Genomic DNA, 20706 nt, shown 5'->3' with positions numbered 1-20706 from the left:
GGAATTGCTGCCAATCGCTATTAGACTTAAGCAGTGTGTAGTAAAAAGTGGAAAAATAATGACGGGGACAGGCAACATAAGGTTTACAATTTAATGACCCTTATCATATAGGTGACATATATAGTAACACGCTTGGCGTTAATGCAAATATAAAACACACACAGTTCCTCAGTAAAAAAAAAAAGGGCCTTAGAAACCCTGCTGTAAAGAGAGAGAATGATGAAATGAAGATGAAAGGGATATAGAGAGGGATTGAGAAGAGAGATGGAGGAAGAAAGTAAGAGAGCGATTTATGAGAAGGGAATCTTCTTTATTGACCATCAACATAATCTGTCCTTTTGTTCGCTGTACCAAGAATAAAATTTCGTACTCATGTCACTGTCTACATCTACTATTACATATTCTTCTATTACAATGCAGTAGACTTATGATTAGCATGCTTATAGTATAATGTGTATGACTCCAAAATGCCATTTCCATTGTGCTGTTGCCAGGATGAATGTACATATAATAGCAATGGCTTTTTTTAATCAGAAATTGATTCTCTTATCTGCACAAGCCAAGAGCTGAGAATGTTATAGCTGATTCAAGGTTTCTCACACTGTGTGGGATCATTTTGGATAGAATTTTAAATAACATATTAAATAAACATAATAAAGCACCAAAAGTTCAGGTCAAGATAACAAAACAGTTGGCTACATTGTGTATAACACTGTATTTAGTTCCAATTGAATATTAGACAGTAGTTGTTTATACCCACTATGATTTTCTCTACTTCTATACTTTAATACTTCTTAACAATCATTATTCAATGTAAATATATGATCAGGTTAGTTTTAGATAAATATCCACAGCGGACATGCTGCGATTTAAAAAAAAAAACGTTGCATTTTTGGAAATCGCAGCATGTGAATTATACCTAAAGTTTGTAAAAACTGTGAAAACCACTGCGGAAAAAAAGCGATGTGTTTCTGCCACGTTTTTTCCCTCTGCATTGCACAGAGAGGAGTTAGTGAAGAAGCAAAGAAGCAGAGCCATTGAGTTACTGTGTATGTAACCTTAGGCTGCATTCACACGGAGTAAACGCTGGCGTTTTTTGTGTGTTTTTTGCACATAGCGCCGCGTTTACGCCGCGTAGCGCCGCGTTAACGCCGCGTATACGCCGCGTTAACGCCGGGCAACGCCACCGCTAAATAGTGCGGCGTTAACGCGGCGTATACGCGGCGTGAACGCGGCGCTACGCGGCGTAAACGCGGCGCTATGTGCAAAAAACACACAAAAAACGCCAGCGTTTACTCCGTGTGAATGCAGCCTAAGACTCCCTAATTTTCACAGTCAGTGCCAGAATTATTCAGAAGAACAGTATTCACTGGGACTGACTGTGGCACTGGCCCAGATTCCCTGCCCCTGCAGGTCAACGTAATTGTAATTAATTGACTGCTGGCAGGACCAGTGCCACAGTCAGTGCCAGGGAAGAGAGCTCTTCTGAATAACACTGGCACTGACTATGGGAATGATTCCCCCCTCCTCCCAAGGCAGTCAGCTTAATAGAATCCTTAAAGGGGTTATGCCACAAAATATATATCCTCTATCCATAGGATAGAGATTAAATACCTAAAAGGAGAGGGTCTGACTGCTGAGTCCCTACTGTATAGACTATCCTTTCCCCCCTCTATGCATTTAACAGGTGTGACTGGTGGGGAATAGCACTGTGTCCTTTGCCACAAGAAGTATGTAATCATCCAAGTGCAGCAAAATAAAAGCTCCTCCCCCTTTCTCGGGATTTCATTCAGGATGATCAAGTATTTATCCGGATACTTTTTGTTGCATAATGTCTTTAAGGCCAGGGCCCCATGTGGTGTAAACTCCACGTTTTGCCCACGGCGTAAACGCCATGGAAGAAATCACATCATTTTACAGGCAGAACAAAGTGGATGTGATTGTAGCAAATCCCATACCCACTTTGCAGTAAAAACCACGGTGGGCATTGGTGCATAGGAAATTTCTGCAAACTTTCTGTCTAAATCACTGCTGGAAGAACTGCAATGCGTTGCCTCTGCGTTTTTTCCCGCAGCACCTTTTTGCTGCGAGATGTCACGAGGGGCCATAGCCTAATGGGGTTTCTTATTTCAGGATTCAACTGCCCTTCTCTCTTGGGAAGGAGCCGAGTGTGAACTAGCACCACAGTCCATGCCAGTGAAAAGTGTTCTGAAGAACACTTGCCATGACTATGTCACTGGACCTCCCTTCATCCAGAAGTCAGTTTAATAGAATACGTAAGTCCCTGGTCATCCCCATATCCCCTCTAGATATTATCTGTAATTTTCTGTGAACTTAAACAGATTGTCCAGGATATGGAGGGGGAGGAGCCATTTTCACCGCAAACATCAGAACACATAGAAGCAGCCCCTGTAGCTACGATATTTTGATCACTTTTTTGGGTGATTCAGTTGCAAAAATAATGATCCAGGCATTTTGAGTTCTTTGTATGGAATGCATGTTTTATATTTTAATAGAATGCCCCCCCCCCCAGCATACACACACACACACACACACACACACACACACACACACACAGACACACACACACACACACACACAGTTTTAACATGCAATCATTAGTTTGCTCATGTACTGACAATGGAAATGTAACCCCCGTTCCAAACAACATGTGTCTATGGCCACACAGCAGTAGATAAACCAAAGAAGAAATAGAAGCCGCGGCACTCAGCTCCTGGTATAATATCTTCTGCTTTATTAATAGAGTGCTTGTACGGGTCACAGGGGTAAAATCACATTTCAGTCAGCCTGTGGCAGTTTCAGGCTGCACAGTTCACTTTTGCAAGGCCTCAAAGGGCCGTGCACATGATCACCTTTTAACCCCGACAAGATCAAGTGTCACAATATAAAAATGTATCCACATTAAAAACAAAAACCAATAAAACTATCACTACCAGAGCAAGGTTAGAAAAAAATAAGGATTAATTCTGTCACTGAGTCCCAATGGACTTCATGCTTCTGTCTTTGTGATTCAAATTGCTTGGCTCTGCAGGAGAGCACCGGGTCTACCTTTACCACTAATACATTTAGTATCTCCTTCATGTGTCCCCCTAATATTCTCAATAAATCTTAAACTTCCTTTACCAGTGGAAATAGAATACAGCTGTTCATAGATTATTTAAGACAATGGACAATCATCTTGCCAATATAAACTTTTTACAAGTGCAAAACATAACAAGCCATAAAATCAGACTGGCATTAATAAGATTAGTAACCAAATGTTCACTAGGTCCAACATGCCAAAAATTTCCAGTCTGCGGTTTTATTACTGAGCTGATGGCACATTATTTGGATTGGCTCTTATGGCCTTTATTACAAAATGTTCCCTCTTATCTGTTGGATACTAAAATGTTACTATAACAAAATCAAGTGTGTTTTAATTAATTAATTACTAACTAATTATTTGTTTTTTCTATTTATTCTGCAATTTTATACTATAACTGGGGTGTCTATAGGAGACTATGCAATGCAGTGATAACATTAACCTGAACAGCTGATCTGGATTTTCAAGGATCCAGTAAGCCCTGGGTGATATCTGAGTTTGGTATTCCATTTGGGAAGTCTGCGTAGGCACTTCCTGAATGAAATACTGAACACATTGACAAATGGTTAGCAATGAAAGCACACGGACCCCATAGACTATAATGAGGTCTGTGCGTTTTCCGCACGGTGTCCACATGAATCATGAAGAGAGGAAAGTAGCTTGTGAATTACTTTTCCTTCCGCATGATTCGTGCGGACACTGCTCGGAAAACACACAGACCCCATTATAGTCTATGGGGTCTGTGTGTTTTCATAGGATCACCACTTGTCAATGCGTTCAGTATTCCATTCAGGGGTTCCCATGTGGATCTCCCGAACAGAATACCGAACGCAGATGTGAACCAGGCCTAACTAACATACTGCAGGTCACCTGCTTCACCTATTCACTACATTCACTTGTGTTCACTATAACTTTGCAAGAGCTTTAAACCTACAGTATATATTCATGTTCTGCTCAGCCAAGCTAAAATACAAGTAGGCATCTATGCAACCTGATAACAAAATCTATATATACAGAACCTACACTGTTTATTGCACACAACTGATTTTGCCTATAAATATTCTTGAATCCATGACTATTGGTATCGTTGGATTCATCTTCAGTAGAGATGAGCAAGTAGTATTTGATCGAGTAGGTATTCGATCGAATATTACGGTATTCGAAATACTCGTACTCGATCGAGTACCACTCGCTATTCGAATGGAAAAGTTTGATGCAGAACCAGCATTGATTGGCCGAATGCTATACAGTCGGACAATCAACGCTGGTTCTTCTCCTACCTTTAGAAGTCTTCTCCGTGCAGCGTCCCCGCGGCATCTTCCGGCTCTGAATTCACTCTGCCAGGCATCGGGCCTGGGCAGAGCCGACTGTGCATGCTCGCGCTACAAGAAAATGGCCGCTTTGACTGTAAGCGGCCATTTTCTAGTAGTGCAGGCATGCGCAGTCGGCTCTGCCCAAGTCCGATGCCTGACAGAGTGAATTCAGAGCCGGAAGATGCCGCGGGGACGCTGCACGGAGAAGACTTCTCGGAGGATCCAGCCCGTCCCTCACTCGTGGACTTGGTAAGTGTAATTTGATCGAATGTTGCCTACCCCTGAAACGAGAATTTTCCCCCTATAGACTATAATAGGATTCGATATTCGATTCGAGTAGTTGAATATTGAGCGGCTACTCGAAACGAATATCGAATATCGAACATTTTACTGTTCGCTCATCTCTAATCTTCAGGCCTACATGTTCCAAAAAATCACTACATTCCAGATAAGTGTCACTACCAAAGTTCACAGCAAGGTCAAAGTTTTTCCATAGTTAACTAAAGATCATTTACTACACTTTATAATAATTTTTGCATGTCCAAATGTGAATATCCTTTCGGTTTAGTGATACTTGAAATATTATAGAAAATGAGAACTTTGGATTACGTAAAATTACTAATAATAAAACTACATGTAGTGTTGTAAAGTTTTTTACTTAGTAACTTCTAATCCAGTCAATTTAAAGTCACTGATGATTTACAATAAATTCTGGCACTACTTTGGCTGTTCATCTATTTGCTATTTTAGTAACAAATTTAGATACATATTTTTTTCAAGGGAAGACGTTAGCCTCTTAGAATGGTTTAGCAGTGACTGTCTGAAAATAAGAGCAGATGTCACCATGAATGAAGTTGTCAGCATGAAGTACCAAACTCATTTCAGAATCATGTAAACAGTCTTATTTGCCAGCATTGCAGGTGTTCCAGTAGAGAGTAATTACGTCCTTATTAGACACATGTAAATGAGCTTAAATGTCAAAATGAATACAAAACCGCACAATGCTATAGAGTGTAACAGTACAGCATATTCTTAAAAAAGGAGGAATGAGAATCACCAGATTAAACTAAACTGTTAGTATAAATAGGCGTAGGTGTATTAAAATGCATAAAATTACAAGGCTGATTAAATTCAGAATGTTAATAGAGCAGAATTTTTTTGCTTATTGAAATATGAAAATTTTCCATTCTTTTTTTTTACTGAATATTTATAGAATAGGATGTATTTGGAATTCCTTCTGTGTCCAATGAAGGGGAACAGAAGTGACGGCGCCTACAGTGACTACACGGAGTGATATGAGACTGTATATCCTGCCAGAGATATGCTAAACAATCTGTTCATTTACATACATTTCAATTTTCTTGGTTTTCAAGTTTCAAAATAAACCTTAATTGAAGAAAGTTGGGAAAACATTTTATTATTGATATGACACACTCGAAGTGAGGTAGGAGATACTTAGAAGACAACAAAACGGTTTATATTTTGTATTATGTTTTTAAGAAATTAAAATTTGATCTACAGTATGTCTGATCTGAAATGAAACAGATGAAATTTTGGCTCATGCAGATTCCTGGGTATGTTTTTGAGTACCATTGTGGATTTTTCACACCTTTTCCACAGTGGTAACAGTTTCATGTCATTAAATATTGGATTCATCTCCTTTATAGAGGCTTTTTACTGGTACACTGTGTTCTGCTACCGATAATATGCTATTTATAGATTTGAGGTGACATCACTGGTGACATTAGTGTCAGACAGTAGCTTTACTAGTTTCATGAAATAAAAGCTCAGGACCATGATTTTACAGAATTCTGTGAATGGGTAGCCATTGTACTAAAAATGGCCATCAGAATGCCAAATATTGTACAAGTCTGGCTAGATACAATGCCTAACAGGCAGCCTGTAAAATACTAACATAGTAGATGAGTTTGAAAAACAGCACAGGTCTGTCAACTGATACCTACGGTATAACCCTACAGTGTTGATCCTGAAGAAGGCAATAAAAATCCTATGAGGTTGAATTGCCCCGTGTCAGGAAAAAAAATCCCTCCTGACTTCAAATCTGGCATTTAGAATAAAACCCTGGATCAACTTCTTGTGTTCAAAAATGTAATACCCATAATCCCATAATAACCCCATAACAAACCCATAATTACAATATTTTTCCTTTCAAGACAGACATCCAGGCCCTTTTTGAACTTGTACAATGAATCTGCCATCACATATCCTAATGATCGCAATGAGTTTCATAGTCTCTCTGTTCTTTCAGTTAACAATCCCTGTCTAGAATACTGGTGAAATGTTCTTTTGTCTAGATGTAGAGAATGTTCCCAGGTCACAAGCATACGAGTAAGGGTAATAATATTTGAAATCTGTAAGAAATTGTATTCTTTTGGGTTTCACATTAGATTTGATGCACGATTAAAGGTTCCAATTTTTGTATAAAAGAAGTAAAAAGTTTCATAAAATTAAAAAGTCCATTGGAAAGGTTGCTGTCCTGTCAAAAACAAATATGGGGCTTGAACAGTTTATTAGCAATGAACACTATGGATAATATAAATGATCTACTATATGAGGACAGGTCTCAAAAATGTTATAAAAATTAACTTCTAATGAATGTAATAATAAATACTACACATAATATGTGTAGTAAATCCCTTCAAATTACATGGAGTGTTATATTTCAATGAGAAATATACCCTAGTGGAAAGTCAAGATGAATGGTGGAGGCTCTTTGATGAATCTCCTATGGCAGGGGTGCCCAATACGTTGATCGCGATCTACCGGTCGATCGCAATGGACTTATGGGTCGATTGCGGGATGCAGCCAGGGATCCCCGGTGTCTGCTTGTTCACAGTGCAGGCTGAGAGTCGACTCTCAGCCTGCGCTGTGAACAAGCACTCCGGACTCTTGCAGGCCGGGCAGCAGCAGCTCCGGGGGATGACGCGCTCCCCGCTCTTAGGGATGGAGGGAGCCGGGGTGCTGCTTGTTCACAGCGCAGGCTGAGAGTCATCTACGGACACTGGCAGGCAGGGCTGCTGCAGAACCAGCCTGCCAGTGTCCAGAGATAACTCTCAGCCTGCGCTGTGAACAAGCAGACAGCGTGGATCCCTGGGCGGCCACAGAACGCTGCTGTCTCCTGCTCTCACGCTCCGTTCAGCCCCTCCCACATGCCCGGCTCCACCCACAGACACGCCCCACCCACCCACATGCCCGCCCAGGCCCCGCCCACAAGAAGTGGGTAGTAGATCTTTGGACTTGGTCATGTTATAAAGTAGCTCACATGCTGAAAAAGTGTGAGCACCCCTGTCCTAGGGTATATTCTTTATTGAAATATAACACTACATGCAATTTGAAGGGAGTTAAAAAAAAAACATTATTTTTGGATTTTATAATCATAATTATTACTTATTAAAGTTAATTTTTTTGAGATTTTTTGCTGTCCCTTTAGACATTAGTTCATTGTGATTAGATATCCCCATTGTCTTTTTTTGATAAACTGAATAACTAAGTTTGCAATCTGTCTTTGTGCTCCAGTCCTCCCATTTACCTAATTATCCAGTGCCTTACTCACATAAATAGCAAGGGACCTGTATACAAACAGAGCTACTGACAATGAAAACAGAGTCCTGCTGAGAGGCAAGTGCTTGTTTGTTATGTTTTTATGCCCTGCAGCAGTGATATTAGAAGGAACCTGTCACCATGAAAATACAGTCTAATCATCAGCCATCATATTATAGAGCAAGAGCATATTGATACATAGTTTTGTGGGAAATGGCTCATTATAACTTACATTTATTTGTAGAAGCTGTAAGCTTTGAAATTTGGCAAATAAAGTTTAATGTAGACAAATGTAAGGTTATGTATTTTGGTTGTGAAATCAATATGCATGCTTGGGTACTTAACAGTAAACTCAAGTAGATTTGAGAAAGGCAAATAAATGCATAAGATGCATCTTTTATGGAGTAGATATCAAGAACTGCAGGAGGTGCATGACAACAGAGTATTAGAATAAGCCAAATATCTAAATCTCACACAACACTGAGAGATAAATCCTGGGCAACCAAAAATCTTCAATAGAGCCAGCCGCAAAGTAAGATGGATTTGTGGTGCATTTGAACTCAAGTTGCCACCACATCACCTAGTACAGGGTTAGGCAGGGAGGTATGGATGATTTTAAATAAGAAATAAAAGAAATAATATAAGAAATAAAACACTCTACAAACTTTTGTCAAAGCAGAACAAACAAAGTCACAAGGCCAGAGGGATGAATCAGAAGAGTGAATGTGTCAAAGCCAAAAGGTTAATCCGAAAGGTATCATCAGAGCCAAAATCAGAAAACAACAGAATTTCCAGTAACAGGCCAATTGTACAGATTGGAATCAAAGTGCAGGAGTCTCATAAAAGTACAAACTAATAGCAGGCATCTGAGTTAGCAGAAACAGAATTTAAATATCTCTCCTCAGCTGCTGTTTGGATCAGCATAACAAAGCTCTGAAAGCTCCAGAGATTCGTATGTTGGAACAATAAACTTAAGGTAACAGTAGCTAGCTGTTTAGCACAATGAGATTCTTAACTCCATCAAAAGAGGCACAGATGCTTAATAACAACATAGTTATGCCTTTATCCAAATAACTAGTACAAGCACACACATAGGGTACTGAGGGTAATTTTGGGGTCATGTGAAAAAGAATGACATGGCTGAACTAGAGAGAGTGCAGAACATGGTGACCAATGAAGGCTAAATCACATAGCCCACCACAGGCCTTAGCAGTAACCTCTTCAAATGCCATCAATGATAAAAATAGGAACTGGACAACCTTTTTTTAATTATGCACAAAAACAACATTAATCAAGTACATAAGGGAATAAAACAATAATAAAAATTGCTGTAATACCTTCTGTTTCTGGATCATCATGTTATGTTTGCAGATCCTCTAAAAACATTGGACTAAGAACTGGACTAAGGTATAGTAGAAAGTAGAAGAAAAACATTCCACAAAGAAATATTAGGAAAATCTCTATGAAGGCATGAACCTTTTTCTCCTTTTGATCTGCAGTAAAAAAATTTTTTAAAAAAAATCTATGGGACTGTGAACCTCCAAAAATGAATTTGAAAGTGGACTAATGCTAGCCATGCATGTAACTTATATAACATATAACTTAACTAGGTTCACACTATCGGTGTCTTTCTGTTGTTCCGGAACTTAAACAAATGAGAAAACACACAGAGCCAGACAGACCCCATTGTTTTTAAATTGAAACTAGTGGGGGAAAAAGTCCTTCATGCAGAACTCTTTCCTCTTACTTTTTTCGGCAGAAGACGGAACCCTGTCAGGCCGGGTCCGGCCATGAGTGCCGGTGAGCATTTTATGCTCTCCGCAGCAAAACCGTTTTTCTTAAATTGGACACAGAGTACTGCATGTCCAACTCTGTGTCCGGTTTTAAAAAAACAGTTTCGCGGCGGAGAGCATAAAACGCTTACCGCCGCTCACAGCCGGACATCTTTCAAACCCATTCAAATGAATGGGCTTGAAACATGCCGGCAGGTTTCCGTCTCCTGCCTCTGTTTTGTGCAGGAAACGGAACGGAGACCGGGCGCAGATGTGAACGAGCCCTTAGTGGGTTGTGTGAATTGTTGTCTTTAAAGTCTTTTGTTAGCATATTGCTATATTGTTTTGAATTAGTTTAATGAGACATTTGCATGTCTGTGAATTATGGCTGTGTACTGTTCTTTCCACTTCGGTCTGTTTTGAGAGCGTGAGTCCCATAGCAGTATCTATGGCAGCCACAACAGTAGATCTATTCCATGCAGTATTCAGTAATTTACTTATATATTATTTATCACAAAATTGTAGTGTACTCACATTTCATTATTGTAGTCATAATACTGACTTATGGCTAATGATTATCGCATCAGTTAATAAACAAATAAGACCATTACTTGTTTCTTCCGCTTCCAGCCACTTTGCAATACTAAGAAGCATTGCCTGCACTCAAGCAGGTTTTTTACTTGAACCTTTTAGAGTGGAAATGTCAGTCTTAATGTTTGAGATACTGCCAATATTTCAGCACTTCCGTCTCAAAGATTATTGCTTCCAATGTTTTATTTATCCCTATGGGCATTCGATGTGTCTTTTTTCATAATTATAGCCGTCTCCATGAAAGCAACATGGCAGATGATAAGACGCTAAGGTGAGCTTTTTAATCAGCTCTAATCTGCACTTAGGAGGAAATCCCGGAAAACTGAGGACTTGTACCGCCAAACAGATCTTCACATCTTTACTTTCAGCTCCGCAAATCATACGATTACATTTTAAGCGTGACTTTGCACAGAAACAAAAGATTATTATATGGAACATATGGATTATTAAAACCAAGACAGTAAGCAATTTGCCAACATATTTTATCTATTGTTTTAGAGCAGTGAATAAGGGGTTAATCCTCATTCTTCTCTTCCCCTGATTTTATATAAAAAGACTGATAGTATATCCATCACGTTGAGAAAATATGTATTAGTATTCTCATGTTGTCGTCATGCAAAATACATTTTAAGCCAAACAGATGACTCCCAAAGTCTGAATTTCTCAGCAGCATTGAGGGCAAAATTAACCCTGACCAAATCCCCAAATCTATTTGCCGAATGCAGCCGCAAGCTTCCAACCTCCACCACGCTTCACTGTTGCCTGCAGACATTCATAATTGCACCGCTCATCAGCACTTCTTGTTTTCATGCATAGTTCAGTTGCTTGGACTTGTTTCCATGTCAAATGTCTTTTTAGCTGCAACTCATCCATGAAGGCCACTTCTGGCCAGATGTCTCCAAATAGTAGACCGGTATGTCTGGGACCCACTGATTTCTGTCGATTCTGAGTTGATGGTATTGCTGGACAACTGACTTTGAGCATCATGTGTCTTTCGTCTACTGAAAATACTGTTAAGGATTTCCTTGGCCAAAAACTTCATCTGTGGTTCACATAGTTGCTCGTTTTATATATAGCTGAAGTTTGTGCTGCTTAAGGTTGGGGCCTAACATTATGGAAACACAACTTTTTTGTTACAGATTTTGCTGCAGGATTTAGAACCAAAGCCAAAAATGGTTACAAAAGGAATGGGAAATATGCAGGAACTGTATATGCTTTTACCTTCTGTTCAATAGACTCCTGACTTTAGCTCTAAAAAACAAAAAAAAAAAAAAAAAAAAAAAAAAAAAAAGCTGCGTCTCTGCAACATGGAGCCTTAGGCTAAGTATTAGTGTATCTGCCTCTGAGGTCTGACAGTCAGACTCCTGCTAATAAACAGCCTGACACTACATATCTATATCCAATTCTAGAAATAAAAGTAAGACTCATACACATAATAGGCACATGTATATATACACACATGTACATGCTTTATCACACATATGCTGTTTCATACATAAAGCTTTGACCTCCAGAAATCTTTCAGGTGTCATGGCAGTAGACCTGCTGTGCTACCAAACTGGTTTAGCTTGGGGCTACCTCTAAGTGTGTTATCTATGTCTTCATCCTTTAACCCCATATGGGGTTCTGGTCATAAACAATGCCCATAAACCCTTGCCTGCGTGTATTAACACAGAGTTTGAAGCCTGGTATATACTTGTGATGTTTTATGACTTCAAGAATACTACCATATTTTGAAAGGACTACATTCAGGTTCTATAGCAGCCATATAAGTAGCACAACTACTTTTTCTGGTAAATGCACTGTAGAATGACAGTCGGTTATTGAGAAATCTGTTCCATTATGTCATATGTCTCCCACCAGGCTCAAGCTGCAAATTAACATATTTTATCACCTGCTTTCTTCACAGAGTTCAAGTCGAGTTTTATGTAAATGAGAACACTTTTAAAGAAAGACTGAAACTTTTCTTCATTAAAAACCAAAGATCAAGTAAGTAGTCTTGGATGACTTTTGGAGGAAATTGTTACTATAACGTTGTTCTTCACAGCATTATGGATAGCAAGTAAGAAATAAATGTACCAACTAAGCCCTTTTTTTAAATTTTTTTTACTAAGCATCATAGTTTAGTATAATACGAGAAATAAAGTCTAATCAGGATGATGGTGTTCCACTTTTTTTTTTTTTTAAATGTAGATTGTGAGCCCCACATAGAGCACACAATGTACATTTTCCCTATCAGTATATCTTTTTTGGAATATGGGATGGAAATCCATGCAAACACGGAGAGAACATGCAAACTCCTTGCAGATGATTTTATGCCCTTGGCGGGATTTGAACACCAGGGCTTCAGTGCTGCAAGGCTGCAGTGCTAACCACTGAGCCACCGTGTGGCCCCTGGTGTTCCACATATTTGAGCCTTTTAGCCTTTTAGTACAGAGTTGTGAATACTAAATAGACAGGACAATACTGAACTCTGACTGGGCAACTGCAACACGTGTTTCTTATCAGCCATTCTGTTGGGTAGATTTGCTGGCGTGATTGTGATCATTGTCTTGTTACATGACCCAATTTCGGCAAAGCTTTAACTTCACACCGTCTGTTGCGCCATGTTTGACTGTCAAGCTTCTATGTTCCTTTGAGAAAGAACAGACTTTCACCTGCAACTCATCTAAATAAGCTGTAGCTGTCCTGTCTTTTTCTAATTGTACTGTCATGAACTTAACATTCACTCTTTGCTAGTATTTCAACTCCTGAGAAGATAGTTAGCTGTCTTGAATTTTTTTGCCTTGTGAATAATAATTTTCACTTAGGATGATGGATTTCATCTTATTTAAAAATGGCCTTATAAGTCTTACCAGATTGATGGGAAGCAACAATCACTTCTCTAAGACCATTGCTGCAAAATTACGGCCGCAAAATAACACAGCATATACGATCCAGGCTCCCATTGAAATCAGTGGGAGCGTATATGGTGCTCAAAGTCTCACACGCTGTATACGTGCCACATCACGCGGCATGTTACTCCGTGTGAATGCACCCTAAAAGGGTTGGAACCTTATACCAGTGGGAGAGAACCTCAAGTGAGCTTTCCTGCACCCTTGTCGTAATTAGAGATTTATGAGTGAAGTGAGAGCAGCGAATCCATTGAGATTTGTTGTTTTCCGTATTCCACCTCTCAATAGTGGGTAATTTAGATGTGACTTTTAATAATAAAGCATAAATCAGAGAAATTATGTAGGGAGGAGAAGACGCCATACTGAGTCACTTAAATTCAGTGGGGCTCCTATGTACATGAAATGCAGTGTCAAGAGAGAGATAAAAGTGAAACAACTGTGCATAATTGTAGGGAACTCTAGGAAGCGTTCAGTCAGGGTGGACCAGGAATGACAGGGAAGCTGGAGGGAACTATACAGTATATGATTAAAGAATAAGGGAGAACATTTTGATTAATCAATTAAAGGACATATCTGGGCAAAAGTGGGATTATCAAAGATCGGGAGCAGGGTTTCTTTCGGATCTATGAGTGTGTTAGCTGCATGAGATGAACACAAGGACAACAAGATGGAGTATGTACTAAAGGACATGGAGTGCAATGTGAGGTCTGCAATGCTCTGCATCCATGGAACAGTGGGGAGTGCCTTCAGACAGATCAACTATGAAATCTGCACTCAAAGCATATTATGTAGGCCATGGAGGAAGCCTAACACACACACATGAACCCCTGCATAAAAATATTTCTTAGAGTCAGGCATACCGAGCCCATCCCTAACCTTGGGTCTAATCAATGTATTTCAACGCAACTGCGCCCTCCCCTCAGCCCAAATGAAATAACTGAAGTGGCTCAGAGTCAACCAGAATAATACAGGGACAGCAGTGGGGATTGTCTGCAAGAGGTAAAGCAATCTTGGGAAGATATCCATCTTTAAAATGTTAATGACCAAGAATGGGTCCCGGACTTCCATGTCTCCACATCCTGACTGATCCGTGAGAGTAATGGATGAAAACTTATATACAGGATTATACAGGATGCACAAGTCTTCTTAATAGAAATAATTACTCCAAAGGAGGAAATGCTCCTCTGGGGAAAAAGAGACATTCAAAGCCTCTGATTTAGCCATGTTAACTCAAAGTTACACCCAGAGCCAAAATGATCAAGTTCATCCATAACAGAATTTTTTTATGCTGTAACTACTAAGGGCTCGTTCACAGCTGCGCCCGGTCTCCGTTCTGCAGGTTTACGTTTCCTGCACAAAACAGAGGCAGGAGACGGAAACCTGCAGGACTCTTTCTAACCCATTTATTTGAATGGGTTTGAAAGATGTCCGGCCGTGAGTGGTGGTGAGTGTTTTATGCTTTCCGCCGTGAAACCGTTTTTTTTTAAAAAACCGGACACAGAGTGGAACATGCAGTACTCTGTGTCCGATTTAAAAAAAAAAAAACGGTTTTGCCGCGGAGAGCATAAAACGCTCACCGCCGCTCATGGCAGGACCCAGTCTGACAGGTTTCAGAGCTCAAGCTCAGAACGGACTCCGGGCGCTAGTGTGAACCTAGCGTAAGAGCATTAGGTTACCATTTATCAAGGAATATAAGCAATATCAACACAATAATTAGCACTTGTTATCTTTTATTGGTTTGTTTTCTTCAGTGAGTCGGAAGATAAGGCCACTTGTTACAAAATCAAAGATCATTTATCCAGAAAATAAAGGCTTAAGATGCTCATATATATCTAACAAAGTCAGCCGAACCCACTAATTTTGGCAGGCCATCTATTATCTATGGGGATATGCCAAATTTCAGCATGCTTAATCCTTTGTTCTCACAGGAGATAAGATGGAGCCAGATAGGTCTGGTAATGGGTTACTTCCGTTTTCCCATTGAAAATACCTCCTCAGCTGAATTTGCATATACAGGAGGGGTCAGGAGCAATAGCTGTCAGTTGTACAGACATTCATTTGGCAGCTAGAGTAGGTATTAGACTAAGGCCTCATGTAGCGGGCTGAAGCAAAGACGCTGTGGGATAAACTGTGGCGGCGTTTGTTTTCGCAGCCCTTTTCACAGAAAGTCTGAGGAGGACTTTTACTCCGCAGACTTTCTGCTTCCATTTTATTTATAAGGAAACCGTTGGCATTTCCATAGGTATAAATGACATGCTGTGATTTCCAAAGTCACAACAGTTTTGGAAACAACAGCATACTCACTGCACGTATTGTTCCGCTATGTGTAGCAAATCCCATCCACTTTTCAGGAACTAGTAGGTATTGGAGTATCCCAATATGGCTGGTCAGTCAGCACGCTCACTCAGGCTAGGCAATAATAGTCAGTGATTCTCCATTCAAAAGCAATGAATATTGTATTAAGAATAAAGATGACACGTTTCCAGGATAGAGCCACACCGGATACCCTACCCCTTCATCAGATCTAAAAGACATACAACAATTACCATAATAACTATATGGGTAAAAACATAAATCTATAGATGGGAGCATAAATATTTCTCTTACATAGACTGTATTACTTAGAATTTCACCAATAACAGTGTTATAATTAAAATATATTTTTTTTTAAACAGTAAAATTGGTGTATAACTGGATGGGTTATACTCAGCATACTCTGGTGCAATTATATGTACATGTGACACATGCCTACCCATCATATGCCAAGCAAGATCTTGGAGAAGCGCGGTCACCTTGTTCATATATTACTACTCTGCCACTTTGCAGGAACTGTAAAACACCATTGATGCCACATGGGACCCTGACCTAAGGGGGCATTCACACTATCATTGTTAGTGTTCTTTGTTGGTATCCATCAAGAGAAAACAAATTAATTAAACATTTATTAAAAATCCCATTGATTTCAATGTTATTTGTTCTGTCGTCCAATAGCGTCCATTTTCATCAATGTCCTGGACCCTGTAGAAGAGATTGTTATTACACAGGGTCCAGGACATTTGGCTCCATTCAAAATAATAGACATATGAGTGGTATCGGACTTGGTTGTCTGTTATACTGCCCATTATTTCTTTGCATTTTTTCTGTGCATGCTTAGAAAGCAGAAAAAAAAATGTATTGCATAATAACAGACATTACCGACACTAAACGGATTAGTTAAAAAACCCGACATATTAACCGGTTAAGGACCAGGCCCAAAAGTATGTTAAAGACCAGGCCTCTTTTTTCAAAACTGACATGTGTCACTTTAAATGGCAATAACTTTGAGACGCTTTAACTTACACAAATGAATTTGAGATGGTTTTCTCGTAACACATTATACTTCATGTTAGTGGTAAACACTAATCAATATTTTTGCATTTATTTATAAAAAAAACTAGGAAATTTGATGGAAATTTGAAAAAAATTGCAATTTTCAAAATGTGAAATTCTCTGCTTTTCAGGCGGATAGTCATACCATCCAAATACATGAATAAATATTATCTCCCATATCTCTGCTTTATATTGGCATCATCTTTTGATTGTATTTTAATTTATTTTGGACGTCACAAGGCTTACAAGTGTAACAGCAATTTTCCAGATTTACAAGAAAATTCTCCAAACCAATTTTTTAGGGACCACTTCAGTTCTGAAAGTAATTATAAAGGCCTGTATAATAGAAACCCCCATAAATTACCCCATTTTCAAAACTGCACCCCTCAAATTATTCAAAACAGCATTTGGGATGTTTGTTAACCCTTTAAGCATTTCATAAGAATAAAAATAATATGGCAGTGAAATTTAGACATTTCATTTTTTTTCACTAATACATTCATTTAGACCCAAAATTAACACATTCACAAAGGGTTGAAGGAGAAAATGCATCTGACATTTTATTGTGCAATTTCTCCCATGCACAGAAATACCCCACATGTGGGTGTAAACTGGTTTTTGGGCACACGGCAGTGCATGGAAGGGAAGGAGCAACACTGGGTGTTTGAACAGCAGATTTTGCTGGAATAATTTTCAGCGCCATGCCTTATTTGCAGAGACCCTAGAGTACCAAAACAATGGAAACCCCCCAAAAGTGACCCCATTTTAGAATCCACACCCCTCACAGAATTCATCAAGGGGTATAGTCAGCATTTAGACCCTACAGTTGTTTCACAGATTTTACTAACATTGGGATGTGTAAATGAAAAATTACTAAAATGTCACTTTATCTCCAAAGTTTTCATTTTCACAAAGGGTTAAAGGAGTAAAAGCCCCCCACAGTTTGTTAAACAATTTCTCCTGAACACGGCAATACCCCATATGTGGCTATAATCTGCTGTATGGGAACATGGCGGGGCTCAGAATGGAAGGAGCGCTATTTTGCTTTTGGATGGCAGATTTTGCTGGAATAATTTTAGGTGCCATGTCGCATTAGCAGAGCCCCTAGAGAACCAATACAGTGGAAACCCCCTAAAAGTGACCCCATTTGGGAAACTATACCCCCCACAGAACATATTGAAGGGTAGAGTGAGCATTTTGACCCTACAGCTGTTTCACAGATTTTATTAACATTGGGCCATGAAAATGAAAAATTACTTTTTTTTCAACAAACTGTCAATTTAGCCCCAAATTTTTAATTTTCACAAGAGGATAAAGGAGAAAAAGCTCCATAAAGTTCGTTACACAAATTCTGCTGAACACAGAAATGCCCCATATGTGGTCATAATCTGCTGTATGGGAACATGGCGGGGCTCAGAATGGAAAGAGGGCTATTTGGCTTTTGGAGGGCAGATTTTGCTGGAATATTTTTCAGGTCCCATGTCGCATTTGCAGAGCCCCTAAAGTACCAATACAGTGGAAACCCCCTATAAGTGACCCCATTTTGGAAACTACACCCCTCATAGAATTTGTCTAGGGGTAGAGTGAGTATTTTGGCCTCACAGGTGTTTCACAGATTTTATTAACATTGGGACGTGAAAATGAAAAATTACTTTTTTTCCCAATAAATTGTCCATTTAGCGCCATAGTTTTAATTTTGCAAATAGTTTAAGAATTAAAAGCCCCCCACAGTTTGTTACACAATTTCTTCTGAACACGGCAATACCCCATATGTGGCCAAAATCTGCTGTATGGGTACATGCTGGGGCTCAGAATGGAAAGAGCGCTATTTGGATTTTGGAGGGAAGATGTTGCTGGAATAGTTTTCAGGTGCCATGTCGCATTTGCAGAGCCCCTAAAGTATCAATACAATGGAAACCCCTCAAAAGTGACCCCATTTTAGAAACTACACCTGTCAAGGAATGTATCAAGGGGTATTATCATTTTGAGCCTAAAATGCTTCCCAAAAATTAATGTACAAAATGAAAATTGAAATTTTTAAAAATATGCCATTTCGGTGCCCAATACGTTGCACCCACTTTGTGTTGTCAGAGACCTGCACTCCTAAAACTATTAAGTGGGCCATCCCGGGGGTCAAAAAATTATATATGTGGGTGTAAACTGCTGCTTGGGCACACAGCAGGGCTCAGAAGGGAAGGACCACTGTGCGTTTTAGCTTTTGGGATACAGATTTAGAGGGGCCCTCTGGGCGCCATGATGTTTTTGCAGAGCCCTGGAGGTTCCAGTAAACTGGAATTCACCAAGAAGTGACCCCATTTTGTAGGGGCAATTTTAGGGTCTCTGCAAATGTGACGTGGTGTCCAAAAACGAAGAATCTAAATCTGCACTCCAAAAGCACATATTGCTCCTTCACATCTGCACCCTGCTGGGTACCCAAATAGCAGTGTATGCCCACATGTATGACACTGGTGTACCCCGGATAACGTACTTAATGCCATATGTGGGTAGAATCGGCTGTTTGGGCACAACCGGGGACAGAAGGGAAGGAGCGCTATTTTGGTTTTTGGAGCACAGTTTGGTTTTTTTTGCCACTTTTGCAAAGCCCCTGAATTGCCAATAAAGTGGAATCCGCAGACATGTCACCCTATTTTGGACACTACCCCACTGATGGGATTTATCAAGTGGTGTAGCGAGAATTTTTAACCCTTGAGTGTTGCATTTATTTAGTTTCCAGAAATGAAATCGCAACTGATAGAGAAGTTAAAAATGAAAATTTTACAGATTTGCCATTTCAGTGTGCAACATGTTGTGCCCGACTTATGTCAGCAGAGACACTCCAAAAACTGTTAAACGGGTATCCCAGGCACAACAGCTTTTAGAGCGTTCATCTCTGATACAAGTCGGGCACAATATATTACGCACTGAAAGGACGTATTCCTGGAAAAATGGTCATTTTCACCTCTCACAATCCACTACAGTTATAGTTATATATATAAAGTTATAGCAACACTTGGGGGTTAAAAATGCTGTCTGTACCCCTGGATAAATCCTTCAGGGGTGTAGTTTCCAAAATAAGGTAATTTATCAGGGGATTCCAAATTACTGGCGTTTCAGCTCTACAAAAGTGTCATGGCATCCAAAAACCAAACCGTCTGTGCTCCAAAAACCAAATGACCCTTCTTCCCTTCTGTGTCCGGCTGTGCCCTAGTATCAGTTTATACCCACATATGACATTATGTCCGTTATCCGGGGGTACACCAGTGTCATACATGTGTCATACATGTGTCATAAACTGCAGTTTGGGCACAGCAGGGCGCAGAAGGGAAGGAGCGCTATGCGGCTTTTGGAATACAGATTCAGATGTTTGGTATCTGGACGCCATGTCATGTTTGTAGAGCCTGTAAGGTACCAGAAAAGTGGATTCCATGGGGTACCAGGAGTGACCCCATTTTGAAAACTGCACCCCTCAAAGAATTTATCAGGGGGTGTAGTGAGTATTAGTATCCCGGACGTGACTGCACAGCGGATGGCGAAGAGGGAATGTATAAGCTGTGCGGAGGACATTGCAAACACCAAATTCCCTACTATGTCCCCGTAGCTCCTATGATTGGGGGAGTCACTCTGGGGGTCACTTTAGGGGTCACTTCTGGTGTCTGTTCCCTCATAAGCTGTAAATCTGGGGTGTCCACTGATATCCGCTCACACAGCTTATATATTCCCTACATGACGCACCCAGTTGTGTTCTAATAATTTGGCGATTTTTGAGGGTTTTTGTCTTCACATTGTGAGATGCTATATTTTCTTTATGTTTCTGGTGACGCGGCCATATAAGGGCTTATTCTTTGCGGGATGAGATGCATTTCGTAATGACACCATTTTTGGGTGTCTACATCTTATTGAATACATTTTATTAACCCTTTTTTGCTGGATTTAAAAAAAAAAAATCAATCCTGGCATTGAGTTTTACTTTTTTAATTTTGCGCCATGCAGCGTACAGTATAAGTAACATGTTCCCTTTATTCTGCGGGTCGGTACGGTTACGGAGATACCTCATTTATAGTATTTTTTTATGTGTTACTAGTTCTGCAGAGGAAAAACACATT

General features: G+C 39.8%; 1 protein-coding gene across 2 annotated transcripts in view; it reads left to right on the top strand.

Moving 5' to 3' along the window:
* KCNT2 (potassium sodium-activated channel subfamily T member 2) overlaps positions 1-20706 on the top strand; it is a 574767-nt gene that overhangs the window by 151953 nt on the left and 402108 nt on the right. For both annotated transcript variants that reach the window (XM_075287704.1, XM_075287703.1), the window contains exon 2: positions 12250-12329. In XM_075287704.1, coding sequence (XP_075143805.1) covers positions 12250-12329 — 80 coding nt within the window. The remainder of the gene's footprint in view (positions 1-12249; positions 12330-20706) is intronic.

The sequence above is a fragment of the Leptodactylus fuscus genome, chromosome 9 (assembly GCF_031893055.1).
Source record: "Leptodactylus fuscus isolate aLepFus1 chromosome 9, aLepFus1.hap2, whole genome shotgun sequence".
Classification (NCBI taxonomy): Eukaryota; Metazoa; Chordata; class Amphibia; order Anura; family Leptodactylidae; genus Leptodactylus; species Leptodactylus fuscus.
Note: the sequence above shows the minus strand (reverse complement) of the source record. Positions and strands in the feature narration are given on the sequence as shown.